Raw genomic sequence first — 20,515 nt, forward strand, 5'->3', positions numbered from 1 at the left:
GTGAGCCATGGCACCAGCCCTGTGAGTTCTCATCTTTCAAAGATGGTGGAGGGTCTGGGGTTTATGGGAAAGAATATCAAGACAGTTGGTTCTTTTTTTTTTTTTTTTTTGTAAATATAGCAATTACACACTTTTTAAAAAATTAATTTATTTGAAAGGCTGAATTAGGCAGAGACAGGGAGAGAGGGAGAGAGAGGTCTTCCATTTGCTGGTTCACTCCCCAAATGGCTGCAAGGGCCAGAGCTGGGCTGATCCGAAGCCAGGAGCTTCTTCCAGGTTTCCCACACGGGTGCAGGGGCCCAAGCACTTGAGCCATCTTCTACTGCTTTCCCAGGCCATAGCAGAGAGCTGGATCAGAAGTGGAGTAACCAGGACTTGAACTGGCGCCAATATGGGATGCTGGCACTGCAGGCATGGCTTTACCTGCTACACCACAGCGCTGATCCCAAGATAACTTCTTAAGAGAGAAAATACATATTCATTCTAGTTACAAAGCTGAGCACTATGGATGCAGGGATGAATAAATAAGACGTTGTCGGCTGGTGCCGTGGCTCAATAGGCTAATCCTCCGCCTGGCCTGCGGTGCTGGCACACCAGGTTCTAGTTCTGGTCGGGGCACCGGATTCTGTCCCGGTTGCTCCTCTTCCAGGCCAGATCTCTGCTGTGGCCCGGGAGTACAGTGAAGGATGGCCCAAGTGCTTGGGCCCTGCACCCCATGGGAGACCAGGAGAAGCATCTGGCTCCTGGCTTCAGATCAGTGTGGTACGCCAGCCGCGGCAGCCGTTGGAGGGTGAACCAATGGTAAAGGAAGACCTTTCTCTCTCTCTCTGTCCACTCTGCCTGTCCAAAAAAAAAAAAAAAAATTGTCTTTGATCTCAAGGAGTTAGACTACAAAGGGCCTTATACCTTATAGAACTAAAAATCATGCTACTACTATAAAACTTCAATTATCCACTACATACTATGTACATACTATACACTAACTACATACTATGCATTGTGTTATATGCTTAGGGTAGCAAATAAAAATTTTGATCAAAACCAGACATGGGGGCCGGCGCTGTGATGCAGCGGGTTAAAGCCCTGGCCTGTAGTGCTGGCATCCCATATGGATGCCAGTTCTAGTCCCGACTGCTCCTCTTCCCATCCAGCCCTCTGCTATGGCCTGGGAAAGCAGTAGAAGATGGCTCAAGTGCTTGGGCCCCTGCACCCATGTGGGAGACCTGGAAAAAGCTCCTGGCTCCTGGCTTCAGATTGGTGCAGCTCCGGCCATTGCCGCCATCTGGGGAGTGAACCAGCAGATGGAAGACCCCTCTCTCCCTCTCTCCCTGCCTCTGCCTCTCTATAACTCTGCCTTTCAAATAATAACTCATTAAAAAAAAAAAAAACATGACTCCTGCTCTCAGGAAACTTGCAGTCTAATGAGGGGCATAGCAAATAAACACATGTACACACAGTGCTGTGAGGGTCCACAATTAGGCAAGATGGGCTTAATCGTAGATGAAGGGACTTTAACACCCGATTAGTGATTCTTGATTAAATGCTGCTTCAATTGAGATTGAAATATCAGAGTTTACCAGGCAACAAGGGCAGGGAGGAACATTCCGGGCACATCAAACAATGGGACCAAAGAGTCTGTTGCCAAAGGATAGATGGTGAGCAGGGGGTCTCCAAAGGAGGTCAGTGTGGTTGGAGAGGGGACACTAAGCACAGGGATCAGGCAGCCTGGGAGGGAGGCAGGAGCAGACCTCCTGGGGGTTGTGTGAGGTCTGACACCTGCGCTCACATCACGATCCTGCAGTGCACTTTCCCTGTTGGTTTCTGGGTTAATGTCCATGCCACTGACATTGAACCTTGAAGCCGAGATTTTTATTGTACCAGCAAGCAGGAGGAAGACGGATCACCAGGAGCCACGTTGAAACCAAGGCTCTGTCTCTCTACCACCCAAGTGACACTGAGGGAGGAAGAGCTTGGCTGAATCTTTGCCCTCAGAGTGGCTGTGGGGTAGTAGAGTAGCAGGCTGCTCTGGGAGCCCGTCGAGGTAGTTGTAAATTCCTCACCTGCTAGGTTCCTCAGCTATTACACGGGAATCCCCTATTTCCTTCTAAGAGTTCTTGAGAGATTTAGATGAGAAAATGTGTTGTAGCATTTACTACCGTGTTTGGCTGATAGCAGGTGTTTGATCTGTTAATAGTGTGGTTATCTCCCAAGGTTATTAAGATCTGCTAAGTTTATGTGGAGGCAATAGGCTGAGGCTCCTCTGTGGAGTCCTGTTTCTCCTGTGGGGAGCCAGGACCCTACTTTTTCAAAGCCTGTCCTACTGACCCTTAAGAAAACCAGGCCACTGCCGCCTTCATCAGCCTGATGCACTAAGAGCCCTGTGATTTCTTTTAAACACACCTGGCACTTTTGCTCTGGGCAGCATGTTTTGCTTTATGGCTGTCTGCATCGGGAAATCTCTGTGTCATACCAGGCTGGGAAGCCCTGCACAGGACAAACCCACCACGCCCAGCCTGGGCTGGCCCTGCCACTGCCCGCCAGCCCTCTGCCCAAAGCTGTTCACGGCGAGGCGGGACGGGCCAATCAGAAGAAGTTTGGCCCTTTGCAGTTTCCGTCCGCTCACTAGGAGGCGCTGCGGCGGCGGCGACGGCGGCGGCGGCGGCGGCGGCTGGAGCTGTCGCGGGCTGGGGCGGTTGGGCTGGCGGGTGAAGCGCGTGGCCATGGAGTGGGGCTCTGAGTCTGCGGCTGTGAGGCGGCACCGCGTCGGCGGGGAACGTCGGGAGGGACCGGAGAGGGAGGCCCTGGCGCAGGAGCCCCCGGCGGAGGCGTGCAGCGGCGCGAGGACGCGGAAGAGGAGCGCCGGGGCCGCGGGGACCGGGCTGTCCGAGGCGCGCACGGCGCTGGGGCTCGCGCTCTACCTGCTCGCCCTGCGGACGCTCGTGCAGCTCTCGCTGCAGCAGCTCGTGCTGCGCGGGGCGGCTGGGGACCGCGGCGAGTTCGACGCGAGCCGAGCCAGGTACTGTGCGCTCCCGCCCCGCGCGGCCCCTGCTCCCGCCCCAGGGCGCCGCACCTGTGCGCACCCGCTCCTGGCGCTGCGGCACCGGGCGCGGGGTCATCCACCATGCTTGGTCATCCACCATGACCTGTGTGCAGATGTGGCCCTCTCCCCACCCCCCCTCCATCAACTTCTGGAGCAGCTTCCACTTTGTGCTCGGGCCTCCTGCTTTCCAGAAGGAGAGGTGTTGGAGGGGGTTCGTGCAGTCTAATTTTTGGAGGGTCATAGTACCCAAACCTGAAGGCCCTGGAGTCTCTCCTTGGGAGGCTGACCGTTCGCAGTTCGCACGCAGTTCCAGAAGTTGTTAGCTCCCTGCAGCTCTTCCCCCGACCCCGCCACCCCCGCCACAGTGCCGGTGTAAGACCTGGCTTTTGGTTTGGTTTGGTTTTGATTGCAGCTTTTAAAAGGCCTTTAGCCGTGCCAGACGAGGTGATTAAGTCAAAGAGTTTGTAACCCAGGTCTGTCCAAGCTCATGAGATCATAAGCCAGCAGGAAGAGGTCTCAGCAGCCACTGTGCTTTAAAAACTCCTCTTTGACTGCAAAGTGCTGAAAGCTTATTTTGTTAATGGCTTTCTGGAACACACCCCGGTCACCTTTTTCCCCTGAACTTGCAATGCAATGAAAAGGCCAAAAAAGAAAAAAAAAAAAAGTTTTCATTAGGCGTAGACTTGGGCTTGGCCTGAGTTGAAGTTATTAGGCTCTGTGTGCTTGCTAGGAGGCCAGGGTCCACCCCTCACCATCAAAAGTGTTTCTTTGCTTGTTTAACCTCTTGACTTGCTTCTCTTTGTTCATTGGTTTCTGCTGCTTAGAACCAGTAACCCAGAATCCCATGATGCCCAGTGAAGTTGTATGCTGTCACACAATTTGAATACAATCTTTAGTCTATATTGATTTGATGGAATTGGGAGAAGTTGAAAATGGAGTGAGTGAAAAGAACCCTTAAATCAAGAGAGGCAAAATAAAATGGGAATTTATAAGTGATTTTCACAAGTGTCTGAAATAATTAAAGGCAGGTTTTTTTTTTTTTAATTTTTTTTTTTTTTATTTCCTGGAAAGGTGGAGTTATAGAGAAAGCTCTTCCATCCACTAGTTCACTCTTTAAATAGCTTGGCAGGGGCTCAAGCACTTCGGCCATGTTCCACTGCTTTCCCAGGTGCATTAGCAAGGAACTGGATAGGAAGTGGAGCAGCCAGGACTTGAATCATCACCTAAATGGGATGCCAATGTCTCAGGCAGTAGCCTAACCTACTGTGCCAGTCCCAGTCTTTGTTACTTGAGAAGTCAAAGAACTGAGCTTAATGGGGGAGGAAGGAGTGTGTGGTGGAAATGTTAACATGCTAAGCCTTAGTTTTACAGCGGTAAGCCTTAGCCATAGTCCTTGTTTTGCTTACTTCCAGGGATTATCTTGAACACATAACATCAATTGGCCCCAGGACCACAGGGAGTCCAGAAAATGAAATTCTGACGGTTCGCTACCTTTTGGAGCAGATTAAACTGATTGAAGCTCAAAGCAGCAGCCTTCACACGATCTCGGTGGATGTGCAGCGGCCCACGGGCTCCTTCAGCATTGACTTCTTGGGGGGTTTCACGAGCTACTATGACAACATCACCAACGTTGCGGTGAAGCTGGAGCCCAGAGGTGGAGCCCAGCATGCCGTCCTGGCCAACTGTCACTTTGACTCAGTGGCGAACTCACCAGGTATGTACTTCTGTTTAAGTCGTTCAGAAGTCATCATGGCCCAGAAAGATTATTTTTTAAAAAGATTTACTAATTTATTTGAAAGACAAAATGTCCAAGAAAATGTCCATCTGCTGGTTTACTCCCCAAATGGCTGCAACAGCCAGGCTGAAGTTAGGAGCCTGGAACTCCATCCGGGTCTCCCACGTGAGTGGCAGGGGTGTAAGCACTTGGGCCGTCTTTTGCTGCCTTCCCAGGTGCATTAGGGAGAATCTGGATGGGAAGCAGAGCAGCCAGCATTCAAAGTGGCTCTCTGATAGGGGATGTCAGCCCCACAAACCTTATTTTCATTGTGATGGAAGAGGCAGGATAATTAGAATAGTATCAGTTAAGGCTCTAACCTTTTAGTATTCTCTCAGGTGCTTTTTTTTTATTTTAAAGATTTATTTCTTTGAAAGTCAGAGGTACACAGAGAAAGAGAGGGAGAGAGAGAGAGCGAGTGAGCGAGCTTCCATCCACTGTTTCGCTTCCCAAATGGATGCAACAGTCAGAGCTGTGGCGATCTGAAGCCAGGAGATTCTTCTGGAAGATCCAGAAGATCAGCACCGGTCAGACACAGTGGGTGCCGGAGCCCAAGGACTTGGGCCATCTTCTATAGCCCTCCCAGGCCACAGCAGAGAGATGGACTGGAAGTGGAGCAACTGGGACTAGAACCCGGTGCCCATATGGGAAGCTGGCACAGCGGGCAGCGGCTTTACCCACTATGCCACAGCGTCAGCCCCAGGTGCTTTATTTTTATTTTTTAAAGACTTATTTATTTATTTTAAAGAGTTACATAGAGAAGGAAAGGCAGAGAGAGAGAGAGAGAAAGAGAAAGAGAGAGGTCTTCCATCTGGCTAGAGCTGCACAGATCCAAAGCCAGGAGCCAGGAGCTTCCTCTGGGTTTCCTATGTGGGTGCAGGGGCCCAAGGACTTGGACCATCTTCTACTGCTTTCCCAGGCCACAGCATAGAGCTGGATTGGAAGAGGAGCAGCCAGGTCTTAAACCGGCACCTATCATATGGGATGCAGCGCTTCAGGCCACGGCGTTAACCTGGTGTGCCACAGCACCAGCCCTGGAGCTTTATTTTTTTAACAGTAATGCCAGCAACCCAGTGATAGGACAGAGAATGTTTCTGGTCGACTGAGCAGCAGCCTATCCGTGTTACCAGACAGTGTGTCCCTGTGTCCTGGGGTAAGGCTGTGCCACTTCGGTTGTTTGCTCAGCTGGGTGTTGTCCTAGGCTCAGGGGCTACCCCTGCCTTGAAGGAATGCATGCGCTGGAGGACGTTCCTTGCAGCAGTTTCTGCTGACCTGTGAAGGGAGGACTCTGGTCCACGGGAGTACCATGCTGTTAGAGTGCCTACTTAATCTGAAAATACTTCAGGTGGATTAGAAAGCTTGATGTTTAGCACAGAGTGTGACACAGTGAATGTTTGTCAAGTGAGTGAGAATCACCTACGTTGAACTCCTGTCTTTAAACAACAAGATTCCTCAGAAAACTATTTGCGGTAGTTAGAGAGATTGTAAGAAGAGAAGAAGACATACAGCATTTTGCAGTGCTCTCACGTTTCTGTAGACAGAAGGCCTGAGACAGTGTGTGGCCCCACCCCTTCTCGGACAGAGGAGTAAGTGTGGCTGCTCAGCACCGGTCAGACACAGAGCAGGTGCTAGGTTTCCTGGCCCGTCAGTCTTTTCAGTTGCACAGGAAAGGAAGCAGGGTGTTAGAATACAGTTGCTGCTCCCTTGCTTACTGTCGTCTTGCCTCAGTTTTCATTGTGGAGTGGAGAAAAATCATAGTACTTTCCTAACGGCATCGCTGGGAGGATTAAGTATCAATGAAACACTGCAGTGGCACCCGGCGGGGGATGCTCCTCCTGCCTCCCTCTCTCAGGCTGCCACGTGTTATCTCATAGTAATACTTCCGAACTGCTTGAATTCATAGCAGGCCCAAGTAAACATCCACGCTATGTAAACTAGAAAGTAAAATGTGCTTACTCGATAAAATGTGTACTAGAATGTCTTTAATTAGAAAGCTTTACCTTGGGCCAACAGCATGGTGCAGTAGGTTCATCCTCTGCCTGCGGGGCCGGCATCCCATATGGGTGCCGGTTCTAGTCCCGGTTGTTCCTCTTCCAGTCCAGCTCTCTGCTGTGGCCCGGGAAGGCAGTGGAGGATGGCCCAAGTGCTTGGGCCCTGCACCCGCATGGGAGACCCAGAAGAAGCTCCTGGGTCTGGATTGGCACAGCTCCGGCTGTTGCGGCCAATTGGGGATGGAAGACTCGCTCTGTCTCTGCCTCTCACTGTCTGTAACTCTGCCTCTCAAATACATGAAAATTAAAAAAAAACAAAACAAAAAAACCTATTTGAGAGGCAGAATTACTGAGAGAGGGAGAGACAGAGATGCTCCATCTGTTGGTTCACTTTTTGGTTCTAATTTTAGTATATGTGCTGCCGAAGCAAGCGCAGTTAGTTCACTTCTCAAATGGCTGCAACAGCAGGGACTGGGCCAGGCCGAAGCCAGGGGTCAGGATCTGTAACCTGGGCTCTCATGTGGGTGGTAAGGGCCCAAGTACTTGAGCAATCTTCCATTGCCTTCCCAGGAAGCTGGATTGGAAGCAGAGCAGCTGGAATTTGAACTGGCACTTGAGATACAGCATGCTGGCACTGCAAGCAGCAGCGTAACCTGCTCCACCACAGTGCCAGCCCATTAGAAAACTTTATGATTGCATTTAGAATGTCCCTTTTTTAGGACTCGGTATATACTCATTTGTTATATAAAAGCACAATTGCCTTTGTGCTGGGGAAGCCAGTGTTCTTTTATGTCTTTCAAAGCAGTAATAGAATGTTTCTCTGTGTGTATGATTATGATGCTGAAATTCTTGAGGGGGCAAATAAGAGCATTATATAATATTATGTAAGTATCAGAGACAGAGGGAAGAAAAAATGATTTTCCTCTCCCTTTATCATTCGTAGCTGGGTAAGACAAAGACAGATAAACAAGAGAAACACTAACAGAAGTTTATTAACATGCATACCTCATGGGTAGAAGGGCGATACCACAGGAATAATGAGTAAATTGCAGAGAGGTGGTTTAGACTCTGCTTATATGGTGTTTACAACAAAGAACTATTCATTTCTGGAGTCCTTACAAAGGAAAGGACCTTGACTCTATAGAGTGGCACATTGTAGGAAAGCAAATACCTGGTGTATGAAGGTAGTAAATTTTGTCAAGTAGATTCTTCTCATACTGTCTCGACTCTGATAAGGGTCAAAAGTTGTCTTTGGTGTTCCACCTTCGTCTGTCCTTGTAGAGAAGGGGGGAGGGACCCGTTCCTAAATTTATGTCCTTTTTTTGCAGATGTGGGGGTTGAGGAGGAGGGCAGAGAGCTTTTCTATATTTTCTCCTCAATTGCCTTCAGCTCACAATAATCCTTATTTCCAGGTGGTGAATTCTACATTCAAAGGCATTGTGCAGGATGTTATAAACTGCATATATAGCCTGGTCATGAAGGGTTGGCTTTTTTGTGGGTCATTAGAATCCATTTTTAACTTTTTTTTTTTTTATCGAGTTACTTACTTGAAAGGCAGTGAGGGGGGGGGGGGGGGAGGATACAGAGGGAAATTTTACATCCTCTGGTTCATTCCCCAGGTGGCTGCAGCAGCTGGAGCTGGACTGGTCTGAAGCCAGGAGCTTCATTCAGGTCTCCCATGTGGGTGCAAAGGACCCAAGCACTTGGACCATCTTTTGCTTTCCCAGGCATGTTAGCAGGGAGCTGGATCAGAAATGGAGCAGCTGGGACTCAAGTTGGCACCCATAGGAGATGCTGGCACTGCAGATAGTTGCTTTACCTGCTGTGCCACAGCGCTGGCCCCCAACTTTTAACTACAGTTTTATAAGAGTACCATACCAACAATTTAAAGGAAATCTCTATAAATAAGTTGATGAAAACAGTGTTTTGGGGCCGGTGCTGTGGCGCAGTGGGTTAATGCCCTGGCCTGAAGTGCCAGCATCCCATATGGGCGCCAGTTCGAGACCCAGCTGCTCCACTTCCTGTCCAGCTCTCTGCTATGGCCTGGGAAAGCAGTGGAAGATGGCACAAGTCCATGTGGGAGACCCGGAAGAGGCTCCTGGCTCCTGGCTTTGGATCGGTGCAGCTGATGGGGAGTGATGGGGAGTGAACCATCGGAAGGAAGACCTCTTTCTCTCTCTCTCTCTCTACCTCTCCTCTCTCTGTGTTACTCTAACTTTCAAATAAATAAAAAATCTTTAAAAAAAAAAAACATGGCCAGCGCCGCGGCTCACTAGGCTAATCCTCCGCCTTGCGGTGCCGGCACACCGGGTTCTAGTCCCAGTCAGGGCACCGATCCTGTCCCGGTTGCCCCTCTTCCAGGCCAGCTCTCTGCTGTGGCCAGGGAGTGCAGTGGAGGATGGCCCAAGTGCTTGGGCCCTGCACCCCATGGGAGACCAGGATAAGCACCTGGCTCCTGCCATTGGAACAGCGCGGTGCGCCGGCTGCAGCGCGCCTACCGCGGCGGCCATTGGACGGTGAACCAACGGCAAAAAGGAAGACCTTTCTCTCTATCTCTCTCTCTCACTGTCCACTCTGCCTGTCAAAAATAAAAATAAATAAATAAATATTAAAAAAAACACCATAAAACAGTGTTTCAGGGGTTGGCATGGTAGTGCATGGATAAGGCACAGCTTGTGTTGCTGACATCCCATACCAGAGTGCCAGTTTGAGTTCTGGCTGCTCTACTTCCTATCCAGCTCCCTGCTAATGCATCTGGGAAAGCTACAGAAGATGGCCCAAGTACCTGGGCTCCTGCACCCAACTGGAAGACCCAGATGGAGTTCCTGGCTCCTGGCTTCAGGCTGGGCCAGCCACGGCCACTGTAGCCATTTGGGGAGTGAACCAGCAGGTAGAAGATTTCTGTCTCTGTCTTTCTCTCAGTGTCACTCTTTCAATAAATCAATACATTAAAACAGTTTTCCATACATCCATCAAGTAGACTTCCATGTAAATCACTTTAGTGGGTGAACTAATTGAAGCTTGAATGTTTTTGCAAAGTTCTAGTAATTTATCTGGGACTTGGGAACTGATACCAAGTGAGTAAGGTTACCCACAGAAAGGCCTTTGTCATTTTCTTGTCTGTTGCATGGCTTCTATCAGGTCACTGATAGAAGAGACACTGGGGGTGGCTTCAATTTCAGGGTTAATTCTAAGTGGAAAAGGATGGTGGTTAACCACTCAGCCCTGTGAGATACTGTCTGCTGACTTTCCTTCACTTTCTTAAAGGTATCTGACCCTTCTCTAGTTCCCTTCAGACACCAGAACCCATTAAAGGGAAGATTAATGGGTAATTGAACTTTTTATTAAGTTCTACAAACATAGATACATACCATTCAGTTGTCCTCTTTTGTATTTTGAGAAAAAGAAACATTGTGTTACTTTTATTTTAAAATGATTTACAGTCTCAAGTCAAAAAAATATTGCTTTTGGTTTTCTGAAGGGGACACTTTTATTAGTAGTAACATATACTTCCTTCTTGAGAGTAATTGGTTTCACCTTGACTAACATGCACTTAAGTAATCACTACCAAGACAAATGTGGTTAATAGCAGCTTGTTTGACTAGGGGTGCGGTCTAGAGTTTGATAGAGCCCACAGAGGCATTTGAGCTGGCAGAGCCTTAGGTTTCCCAACAGGAGAAGGAAAAACCAACCTGGACTGCTTAGGAGGTGCTAGGCACGGTGCATCTTGTCTGATCCTTTGAGTAAAAAACTCTGAGGTAGATATCACAACCAGGAAGTAGCGGAGTGAGATGACACAGCTAAAATATATTTCTGTGTGTTTTGCTCTAAAGCGCTGCCTCCTGTGTATAAATCCAGTGTTACTATTTTTATTTTGATTTAATTTTTTTAATCATTTACTTGAGAGGCAGTGAGAGGCAGAAAGAGAGCAAGCATGGTCCCATCAACTGATTGTCCAGATGCCTGCAAGGCTAGGCCAGCGACCAATCCGGAAACTCAAGGCTGGAATACAATCCAGATCTTCTGTGTGGGAGGCAGGGACTGAATGCTTGACCCATCGCCGCTGCCTCCTGGGGCCTGCGTTAGCAGGAAGCTGGAGTCGGGAGCTGGGAGTGGAATTTGGGCACCCCAGTATGAGATATGAGTGTCTTAGCCACTAAACTAAACACCCTCTACTCTAACTTTCTGTTACAGAAAATGTCAGTATTTACAAAAACGGAACTGCTCAGTGAACCCCAGTGTACCTGACAGCCAGCTTCATTAGACCAGTTTTTCTACTTCTACTCCTTGGTCTTAGCTGTATCAGTATTTGTCTATATTGCTGAAATACAAGGACCTTTTTTGACATAATTATAATACCATGAGTTATGTTAGCTAATAATTCCTTAATATCAAATAGCCTGTCATTTCTTTTACCTGCATCTTACATACTTTAATATGAAGCACTAAAGTTCTCTTCATAATCACCTTTAATTAACATAGAAAATTTGGGTCAAGAAGAGGTTAAAGGGTGGATGTGTAGCTTAGTAGTTAGGATACCAGGTACCTTACATCAGAGTACCGGATTCAATTCCCACTTCAGGCTTCTGCTTGTGGCGTCTTGCCAATGCAGCAGGCGGCAGCAGATGAAGGCTCGAGTAACTGAGTTCCAGCCACCTGGATTGGGTTCCCTACTCTGAGCTTTGGCCCACCCGGGACCCCACTGTTGCTGGCATTTGGGGAGTGACCCAGCAGATGGGGGGAGCTCCCTCTTCTCTTCCATCTCTCTGCTTTTCAAATAAGAGGAGGTTAAGCGGTTTGACTTAGTTATTTACTTGGTCAGTGCTGGGACCAGGGGTAGAACTTAGATCATTAGTCTCCTTTTGTGTGTCTTACGAGATTGGGTGTCTGTCTTTGTACTTCCCTATCATATGACCCCCCTCAAAGAAGCCTTAACAAAATGCTGCACTATCCAGACTGAATCCTCTGTAGATGTGGTATGATCTGTAGCCTGTATGAGACGGGCAAGAAGGGAGAGGTGGCAATTCCAGATGACGGAAGAAGCAGTACGCACCAGAAGTGAGACTACTGCTGAGGATGTGGAACCAGGATAAAGAAGGGGACAAATGGCCTGTGCTGCCGAGAATGCCAGTTTTCAGGGGGGACTGTAGGTCCCACCTGGTTAATATACATAATGAACAGATTGTGGCTGAGGGACTGTGTGGGCCTGGCGTGGTTCTAGGCACTGCTTGTAAGTCAGTGAGCAAATCAGACAAAGGGCTCTGCCCTCATGGCATTTACCTCTGGTGGCTGTAACTGTCACCTGATGATGGACGGAGCTATGCTGCTGGTCATGCAGGTGTCGCGCTGCTTCTCGGAGAGGCAGACCCCATTCCTGGCCCCAAGAGTTCCTCTGTGAATGTTTCCAAATCTGAGAAGCAAATCTGTGTTTCTGATTCGAAGGTGCCAGTGACGATGCGGTGAGCTGCTCCGTGATGCTGGAGGTCCTTCGTGTGTTGGCAACGTCTTCTGAAGCCTTGCATCATGCTGTCGTGTTCCTTTTTAATGGTGCTGAGGAAAATGTCTTGCAAGTGAGATTGTGCTGCTGTAAATACGAGGCTTAATTAATCGTGAGGGTGGTCACAGCTAACATTTATGCACGTTTACTCTTCATATGAGTAGTATCTTAAAGTGATACGCAAGGGAAATAGTACACCTGGCAGTCCTTTAAGAAATCCTTAGCTATTTAAGTAGGTACGTGCAGTACTGGAAGAACCCAGAGCCGGTCGTCTCGGCAGGGGCTCTCCTGAGGCATCATTACTTCTCAGGTTTTCTTTGACTCTGGCATTTGAGAGATGCTTAGGGCAGGCACAGATCATGAGTGCCCACCCATGTGGCTGTCTCTTCCTGTTGTCTTGCGCCTCTTATTTTGCGCAGCTTCACTCTTAGCAAGGAAGTGTGCTTATTACACACCAAGTGTTGCTCAAAGCTTGTTTGGCACCACTCCTTGTAATCAGGCTGCCTCTGTGAGGGGGACTTTCCGTTCAGCAAACTGCACCCAGCCATTATGCATAGAAGGAAAAACTAAGATGTTTTAGATACTGCCTTGGAATGGTGATTGTTTTTGTATTCCTTACCTTATCTAGATAGCCTCTCTGTCCTTAAAACAAGCAGAATCTGTTGACAGTTTAAGATTCTGTCACCCATGTTTGTTTTCTTCTCATTAAGGCCAGTCATGGTTTCATTACTCAGCACCCCTGGGCCAGCTTGATTCGTGCATTTATTAACCTGGAGGCAGCAGGTGTCGGAGGGAAAGAACTCGTGTTCCAAACAGGTATGTGTGGCTGTGCATTGTATATTTAATGCAGTTCTTGTTATGAAAGTGTAAAGTTTTTTTTTTTAATTTTTATTTTTGTTGACAGAGTGGACAGTGAGAGAGAGAAAGGTCTTCTTTTTTGCCATTGGTTCACCCTCCAATGGCTGCTGCAGCCAGTGTGCTGCGGCCGGCGCATCGCGCTGATCCGAAGCCAGGAGCCAGATGCTTCCTCCTGGAATGCCATGCGGGTGCAGGGCCCAAGGACTTGGGTCATCCTCCACTGCCCTCCTGGGCCATAGCAGAGAGCTGGCCTGGAAGAGGGGCAACCAGGACAGAATCCTGTGTCCCAACTGGGTCTAGAACCCGGTGTGCTGGTGCTGTAGGCATAGGATTAGCCTATTGAGCTGCGGTGCCGGCCGAAAGTGTAGTTTTGAACTTAAGCATTGTCTTTAATGAACAGTCTGTTGAATGAGCATTCTTTTTAAGGCATGAGACACTTGTAGCTTGTCTTTGTTAAACTTTTTAGCAAAATAATATTGATAGCAGCTAACACTTTTTTTCCTGAAGGTTGGTTTATTTACTTGCAAGAGAAAGTGAGAAACAGATCTTCCATCCTCTGGTTTACTCCTCAAATGGCCTTAATAGCTGGCGCTGGGCCAGGCTGAAGCTAGGAGCCAGAAACTTCTTCCAGGTCTCTCATGTGGGAGCAGGGGCCCAAGCACTTAGGTCATATTCTACTGCTTTTTCCCAGGCCATCAGCAGGGAGTTGGATTCACAATGGAGCAGCTGGGACTTGAACCAGTATCCATATGGGACCCCAGCATCATAGGCTGGGGCTTTTACCTGCTACACCATAGCACCAGCCCCAGCCTGGTTTTTTGCTTTTGTTTTTGTTTTAATATTTATTTCTTTTTCTGAAAGGCAGAGTTAGAGATCACTTCACAGATGGCTGCAATGGCCGGGGCTGGGTCAGGCCCAAGCCAGGAGCCTGGAAACTCTGTCCAGGTCTCGCATGTGGGTGGCAGGGGTCGTCCTCCACTGCTTTCCCAGGCACATTATCAGGTAGCTTGATTGAAAGGGGAGCAATTGAGTATTGAACTGGTGTTCATCTGGGAATACTGGGCATTGCAGGAGGTAGTTTAACCCACTGAACCACAGTGCTGGCCCCTAGTTAACACTTTTGTATAATGCTTATTTATATGCCAAATGTTATACAGAGCACTTTACATTAAATCACTAATCCTCAAAACAACATAAGGGATTAATATTATTGCTCTTTTTTTAAAAAAATTAATTTCTTTGAAATGCAGAATGAGGGGGCAGCGGGGAGAGATAGCATTGCATCCACTGGGTTACTCCTCAGATGCCTACAATGGCTGAGGCTTGAGTCAGGAACTCCATCTGGGCCTCCCATGTGTGTGTGTAAGGGCCTCTACAGCACCAGGAAGCTACATGGAAAGTGAAACAGCCGGGACTCCAACGCTGATACAGGATGCCAGCCCGTCCCAAGTGGCACCTTGACCCTATGTGCCACAGTGTGGCCCTGTTGTTTCTGTTGTACAGATGAAGGAACTGAAGCAAGAGAGTACAACTTGCTTAAGATTTCACAGTTGGTAAATGGCTCAACAGGACTAGAACCTAGTTAAGTCCAAGGTCAGAGACTTCATTTATTTACTTTGTAAGATTTATTTGAAAGAGAAAGATCTTCCAACTACAGGTTCACGCCCTAGTTGGCTGTAACAGCTGGGACTAGGCCAGAGTCTTTTACATGGGCTTAAGGGGCCCAAGTACTTGGGTCATCTTATACTGCCATTCCAGGCACATTAGCAGGGAGCTGGATCAGAAGCAGAGCAGCAGGGACTCAAACGACCTCTCTTCATATGGGATGCTGGAGTCACAAGTGGCAGTGTAACCCTCTGTGCTGCAACACTGGCCCCAGAGACTTAGTTCTTGACCACTAACCAGATTGTTCTATCTTTCTCTATTTTGGGTAAATAATAGAAATAATTTTACATAACAATGATTTCATGAACAAAAATGAGAAAATTTACTTACAGTTTAAGGTATTTAAATTTATCATGGAATTAACTTGAATGTCAAAAAAAACTAGTAATATTTAACCAGCCTGAAAAATAATTTTATAATTAAACTTATATAACAAGGTAAAATTGGTAAATACCAATATAATTGACATCTTAACAGAATTCAAAGCTCAGATTTGTAGTCAGTGTGCACTAAAATCTGACTTGAAGTTTCAGGCCATTTCCCTGCTCTGTTAGAAATTTGAGTAGCATATTTTATGTAGAAATGTAGCATTTGCTTGAAGTTTGTTGTGTTTTCTGTAAAATTGATTTACTTGAAAGGATTAGACACATACACACACATATAACACACATACAAACTGAGAGAGAAAGATCATTCTTTCTCTGGTTCACTTGCTTGCTGGCCACAATAGCCAATGCTGGGCCAGGCCAAGGCCAGGAGTTTCATCTGTGTTTCCTATGTGGGTGCAGGGGCTCAAGCATTTGGGCCATCTGCTGCTTTCCTAGGCATATTACTAGGGAACTAGGTTGGAAGTGGAGCAGCTGGGACTCAAAAACTGCCTCTCATCTGGTATGCTGGCATTGCAGGGCAGCAGCTTAACCTTGTTGCACGCTGGCCTGTTTTAGGAGTTCTAATATTGAGTGATGTGTTGGAGGGTGAGACGGGCTAGGAGAAATGAGTAAGGCAATCTGGAAGCCTGTTTTATGTGACTGTTTAAAGACATGATGTTGTTGATACATGAGCTATGCTAGACACCATGAGTTTTTAAAACCTGTACAATAACACATTTTCATGTTCTCCATTGAACTTACTTTAAACCTTTATCTTTTTTTTTTTTTAAAGATTTTTATTTATTTGAGAGGTAGAGTTACAGACAGTGAGAAGAAGAGACAGAGAGAAAGGTTTTCCTTCCGTTGGTTCACTTCCCAAATTGCCACAATGGCCAGAGCTGTGCCGATCCAAGGCCAAGAGCCAGGAGCTTCTTTCCAGTCTCCCATGTGGGTGTTGGAGCCCAAGGACCTGGGCCATCTTCCATTGCTTTCCCAGGCCACAGCAGAGAGCTGGATTGGAAGAGGAGCAGCCAGGACTTGAACCGGCGCCCATACGGGATGCCAGCGCTGCAGGTGGAGGACTAACCTATTGTGCCATGGCGCCAACCCCTACCTTTCAAAATGTATATTTTATGTCAGCTAAATATTTTTAAAAATTTATTTGAAAGGTAGAGAGATCAATCTTTCATCTTCTTTTTCACTCCCTAAATGCCTGCGACAGCCAGGGATGGTCAAGTTAAAGCCAGGAGCCAGGAATTCTATCCTGGTCTCCCAAATGAGTGTCCGCGCCCTAAGTACTTGGACCATCTTCTGCCCTTCCAGGTGCATTAGCAGTGAGCTGGATCAGAAGTGGCGTAGCTGGAACTCCACCTGGCTCCCCAATATGGAATGCCAATATCGCAAGAGGCAGCTTACTTAGTCTGCTGCTCCACTGTGCTGGCTCCCTTCATCTAAGTCTTTGAGAATCTCAAGGTCAGAAACGGCAAGTTTCTGTCTTCTTTCCAGCTCTCAGATTTTTGTGCTTCTTCATCATCTGGTGAGAACAAGCTGGGCTCTCATCTCTGTAGGAGTAAGAAGATGCTGTCCTGTTACCCGTTCTGTTTCCTGGGTAGCATTCAGGGCAGCATTGTCACAGCAGCAGCTGAGAACTCTGTGGGCACTGAGGGGACTCAGTCTTTGTTTTGTGTGTTTTTCCTATCAGAAGTGTACTATATGCTAAGGGCCATTATGCCAGTCCTTTTAATTAATGATGTCAGCCCTTTCCATTTGTGTCAATCCTTCTGTCAGCCCTTTTAATTTGTGTCAGTCCTTTTTTTTTTTTTTTAAAAAAAAAAAAAAGATTTATTTTGTTTATTTGAAAGAGTTAGAGAGAGAGAGAGAGGTCTTCCATCTGCTGGTTCACTCCCCAGAGGGCCACAGTGGCCAGAGCTGAGCTGATACGAAGCCAGGAGCTTTCTCCAGGTCTCCCATGCGGGTGCAGGGGCCCAAGGACTGTGGGCCATCTTGCACTGCTTTCCCAGGCCACAGCAGAGCTGGATCAGAAGAGGAGCAGCCGGGACTGGAACCAGTGCCCACATGGGGTGCTGGTGCCTCAGGCCAGGGCTTTAACCTGCTGCACCACAGCACCAGCCCCTGTCAGTCCTTTTAATTTAGCTATCCAGAGGTAACCTGGATTTATGGTTTAGTCTGTGCCCTCCCTGAATTTTTTCTATGTATATAAATATTAATGCATACATATTCTGTGCATATGTTAATATATAACACATATTTATTATTTTAAAAGATTTATTAATTTTTGAAAGAGTGAAAGGGAGCAACAGAGACAGAAGATCTTCCATTTGCTAGTTGACTCCTCAGTTGGCCTCAATAGCTGGAGATGGGCCAGGTGAAAGCCTGGAGCCAGGAGCTTCATCCAGGTCTCCCTGTGGGTGGCAGAAACCCAAAAATACTTGGGCCACCTTCTGCTACTTTTCCCAGGACATTGGATCAGGAAATTGGATCAGAAGTGGAGCAGCTGGGACACGAACCAGTGCATGTATAGGATGCTGGAGTTGCAGGTGGTGGCTTTACTTGCTTTACCACAGCACCAGCACCTATTCTATATACTTTTTTTTTTTTTAAGATTTATTTATTTATTTGAAAGTCAGAGTTACACAGAGAAGAGAGGCAGAGAGACAGAGAGGTCTTCCATCCGCTGGTTCACTCCCCAATTGGCTGCAACAGCTGGAGCTGTGCCAGTCCAAAGCCAGGAGCTTCTTCCGGGTCTCCCATGTGGGTGCAGGGACCCAAGGGCTTGGGCCATCTTCTGCTTTCCTAGGCCATAGCAGAGCTGGATCAGAAGAGGAGCAGCCGGGACTTGAACCGGCGCCCATATGGGATGCTGGCACTTCAGGCCAGGGTGTTAATCCGCTGCGCCACAGCACTGGCCCCTCTACATACTTAAATTTCAGAGAGAGTAAAACACATTTACTTAGGGTTGATCAGGTCCAGACCCAAGTCAGTTCCTTTATTTATGAACATTTATTGAATAGTCCCTTTTGCTGGGTCTGTGTAGTCCAGAATTCTTACTCTTCTTGTTAACGTACATACTTTTAGGTAAAAATTTTATAGCTGCAGGGGCTGGCGCTGTGGCATAGTGGGTAAAGCTGTGCGTTCGAATCCCAGATGCTCCACTTCGGATCCAACTCTTTGCTGTGGCCTGGGAAAGTGGTAGAAGATGGCCCAGTCTTTGGGTCCCTGGGAAGATCTGGAGAAGGCTCCTGGCTTCAGATGGGCATAGCTCTGGCTGTTGTGGCCAATTGGGGAGTGAACCAGTGGATGGAAGATCTCTCTCTCTCTCTCTCTGCCTCTCTGCCTCTCTCTCTCTCTCTCTGCCTCTGCCTCTCCTCCTCTCTGTGTAACTCTGACTCTCAAATAAGTAAATCTTTTAAAAAAAAAATTCTACAGCTGCATAAATTGTAGAAATAATTGCATTTTCTGGAAGGATGTACACAAACATAATAGAGCCACGTGGAGGGTGTTTGCTGGTGGGACTGGGCTGTGTTTGACTCGAGAAAGATGGGGCTAAACGTAAAGATGAGTTTGAACTCTGCATTTCTTTATAAATTAAAACTAGAGTTGTCATTATTGCTTTACTTACATTCTTCATAGTTTTTTTTGTGTTGTTTAAAGCTTTAAAGTTCATTTGTTACCTTAATAAGTGAAAAATAGACTTAAGACTCACTAGCAGTAGATATACCATTTAAATATTTTATTCATTGTAAAAATACAGGTGTGGGTGTTGTGGTTCAAAGAGTTAAGCCACTGCTAGGGACACCTACATCCCATATCTGAGTGCCTGGGATTGAACCCTACCTCCAGCTTCTTCCTGCTGTGCACCCAGAGAGGTGGCAGGTGATTGATGGCTCAAGTACTTGGGTCCTTGCCACCTATGTAGGAGACCTGGGTGGAGTTCTGGAATCCTGGCTTCTGCCTGGCCCATCCTTGGGTGTTGTGGGTATTTGGGACGTGAACCAGTGGATGGATGGAAGAGCTCTTTCTCTCTGCCTCTGTGCCTTTCAAATGAAGATAAACAATAAACTTTATAGGATAAAATACCATATTTCAAAGTTGTTTTTTGGTTAAAGACTATTTGAGGGCCTATGCCGCAGCTTACTAGGCTAATCTTCCGCCTGCGGTGCCGGGACCCCAGGTTCTAGTCCCAGTTGGGGCGCCGGATTCTGTCCCGGTTGCTCCTCTTCCAGGCCAGCTCTCTGCTGTGGCCTGGGAGTGCAGTGGAGGATGGCCCAAGTGCTTGGGCCCTGCACCCCATGGGAGACCAGGAGGAAGCATCTGGCTCCTGGCTTCAGATTGGCGCGGCACGCCGGCCGTAGCGGCCATTTGGAGAGTGAACCAATGGAAGGATGACCTTTCTCTCTCTCTTTCTCTCTCTCTCTAACTCTGCCTGTCAAAAAATAAATAAATGAATAAATAAATAAATAAAAAAATAAAGACTATTTGAGAGGCAGAGTTAGGGAGAGACAGAGATGTCTTCAATCTGCTGGCTCACTCCCCAAGTGGCCGCAATGGCCAGAGCTGGGCTGATCTGGAGCCAGGAGCTTTTTCTGGGTGTCCGACATGGGTGCAGGGGCTCAGACACTTGGGCCATCTTTCACTGCCTTCCCAGGCCATAAACAGAGCTGGATCAGTAGAGGAGCAGCTGGGACATGAACCTGTGCCCATATGGGGTGCCAGCACCGCAGGTGGATGCTTAGTCTATTACTCTACAGTGCTGATCCCCAAAATTATTTTTTTGTTTTTTGTTTTTTTTCCTGGAGGGGCATCCTACAAAAAATTTGGAGGGAATATCTCTGCCCAATCATGGAAATTTTGTTTTTTTTTCTTTACTTTTTAGAGCTCATTCTTGTTAGCTAAACTGCATACCTGAAAGGTTTTTAGGTTTCTGACATTTTAATACCTTTCCTAGTATCTCCATCACTCTGGTACCACAGCCTACAAAAGCGTAGCTTTCCTGCAGGTATGGCCTTCAAAAGAGTTTTCATTCTTAACTCCAAGAGGAAAAAAAACTTCTTTTATTTGGTATTGTGCTTTGGAGCCTGTGCCAGCTTGCTCTGTGCTCAGGTTTTAACAGCCTCTTTTTCTGCTCAGCAGTACTTGTCCTGTAGTAGGAACTTTGCAGTTACAGCAGCTTGTACTCTGTTTTTGTTTCCCCCCAGAAGCCTTTTATTTGAGGAATACAAACTTTATATATTTCAAAATTACAACTTTAGGAGCATGGTGATTCTTCCCACCGTACCCAGTCCCGCACCCCCTCTCCCACAC

At 47.4% G+C, this 20,515-nt stretch overlaps 1 protein-coding gene across 1 annotated transcript in view; it reads left to right on the top strand.

Moving 5' to 3' along the window:
• The first annotated feature begins 2,682 nt into the window (after nucleotides 1-2,682).
• The window catches only part of ERMP1 (endoplasmic reticulum metallopeptidase 1), a 50,256-nt gene continuing 32,423 nt past the window's right edge, over nucleotides 2,683-20,515 (top strand). Inside the window, exons 1-4 of the mRNA XM_062208307.1 lie at nucleotides 2,683-3,016; nucleotides 4,453-4,754; nucleotides 12,248-12,375; nucleotides 13,013-13,118. Coding sequence (XP_062064291.1) covers nucleotides 2,721-3,016; nucleotides 4,453-4,754; nucleotides 12,248-12,375; nucleotides 13,013-13,118 — 832 coding nt within the window. The 5' untranslated portion in view covers nucleotides 2,683-2,720. The remainder of the gene's footprint in view (nucleotides 3,017-4,452; nucleotides 4,755-12,247; nucleotides 12,376-13,012; nucleotides 13,119-20,515) is intronic.

Source organism: Lepus europaeus, chromosome 12 (assembly GCF_033115175.1).
Source record: "Lepus europaeus isolate LE1 chromosome 12, mLepTim1.pri, whole genome shotgun sequence".
In the NCBI taxonomy this organism is placed as follows: Eukaryota; Metazoa; Chordata; class Mammalia; order Lagomorpha; family Leporidae; genus Lepus; species Lepus europaeus.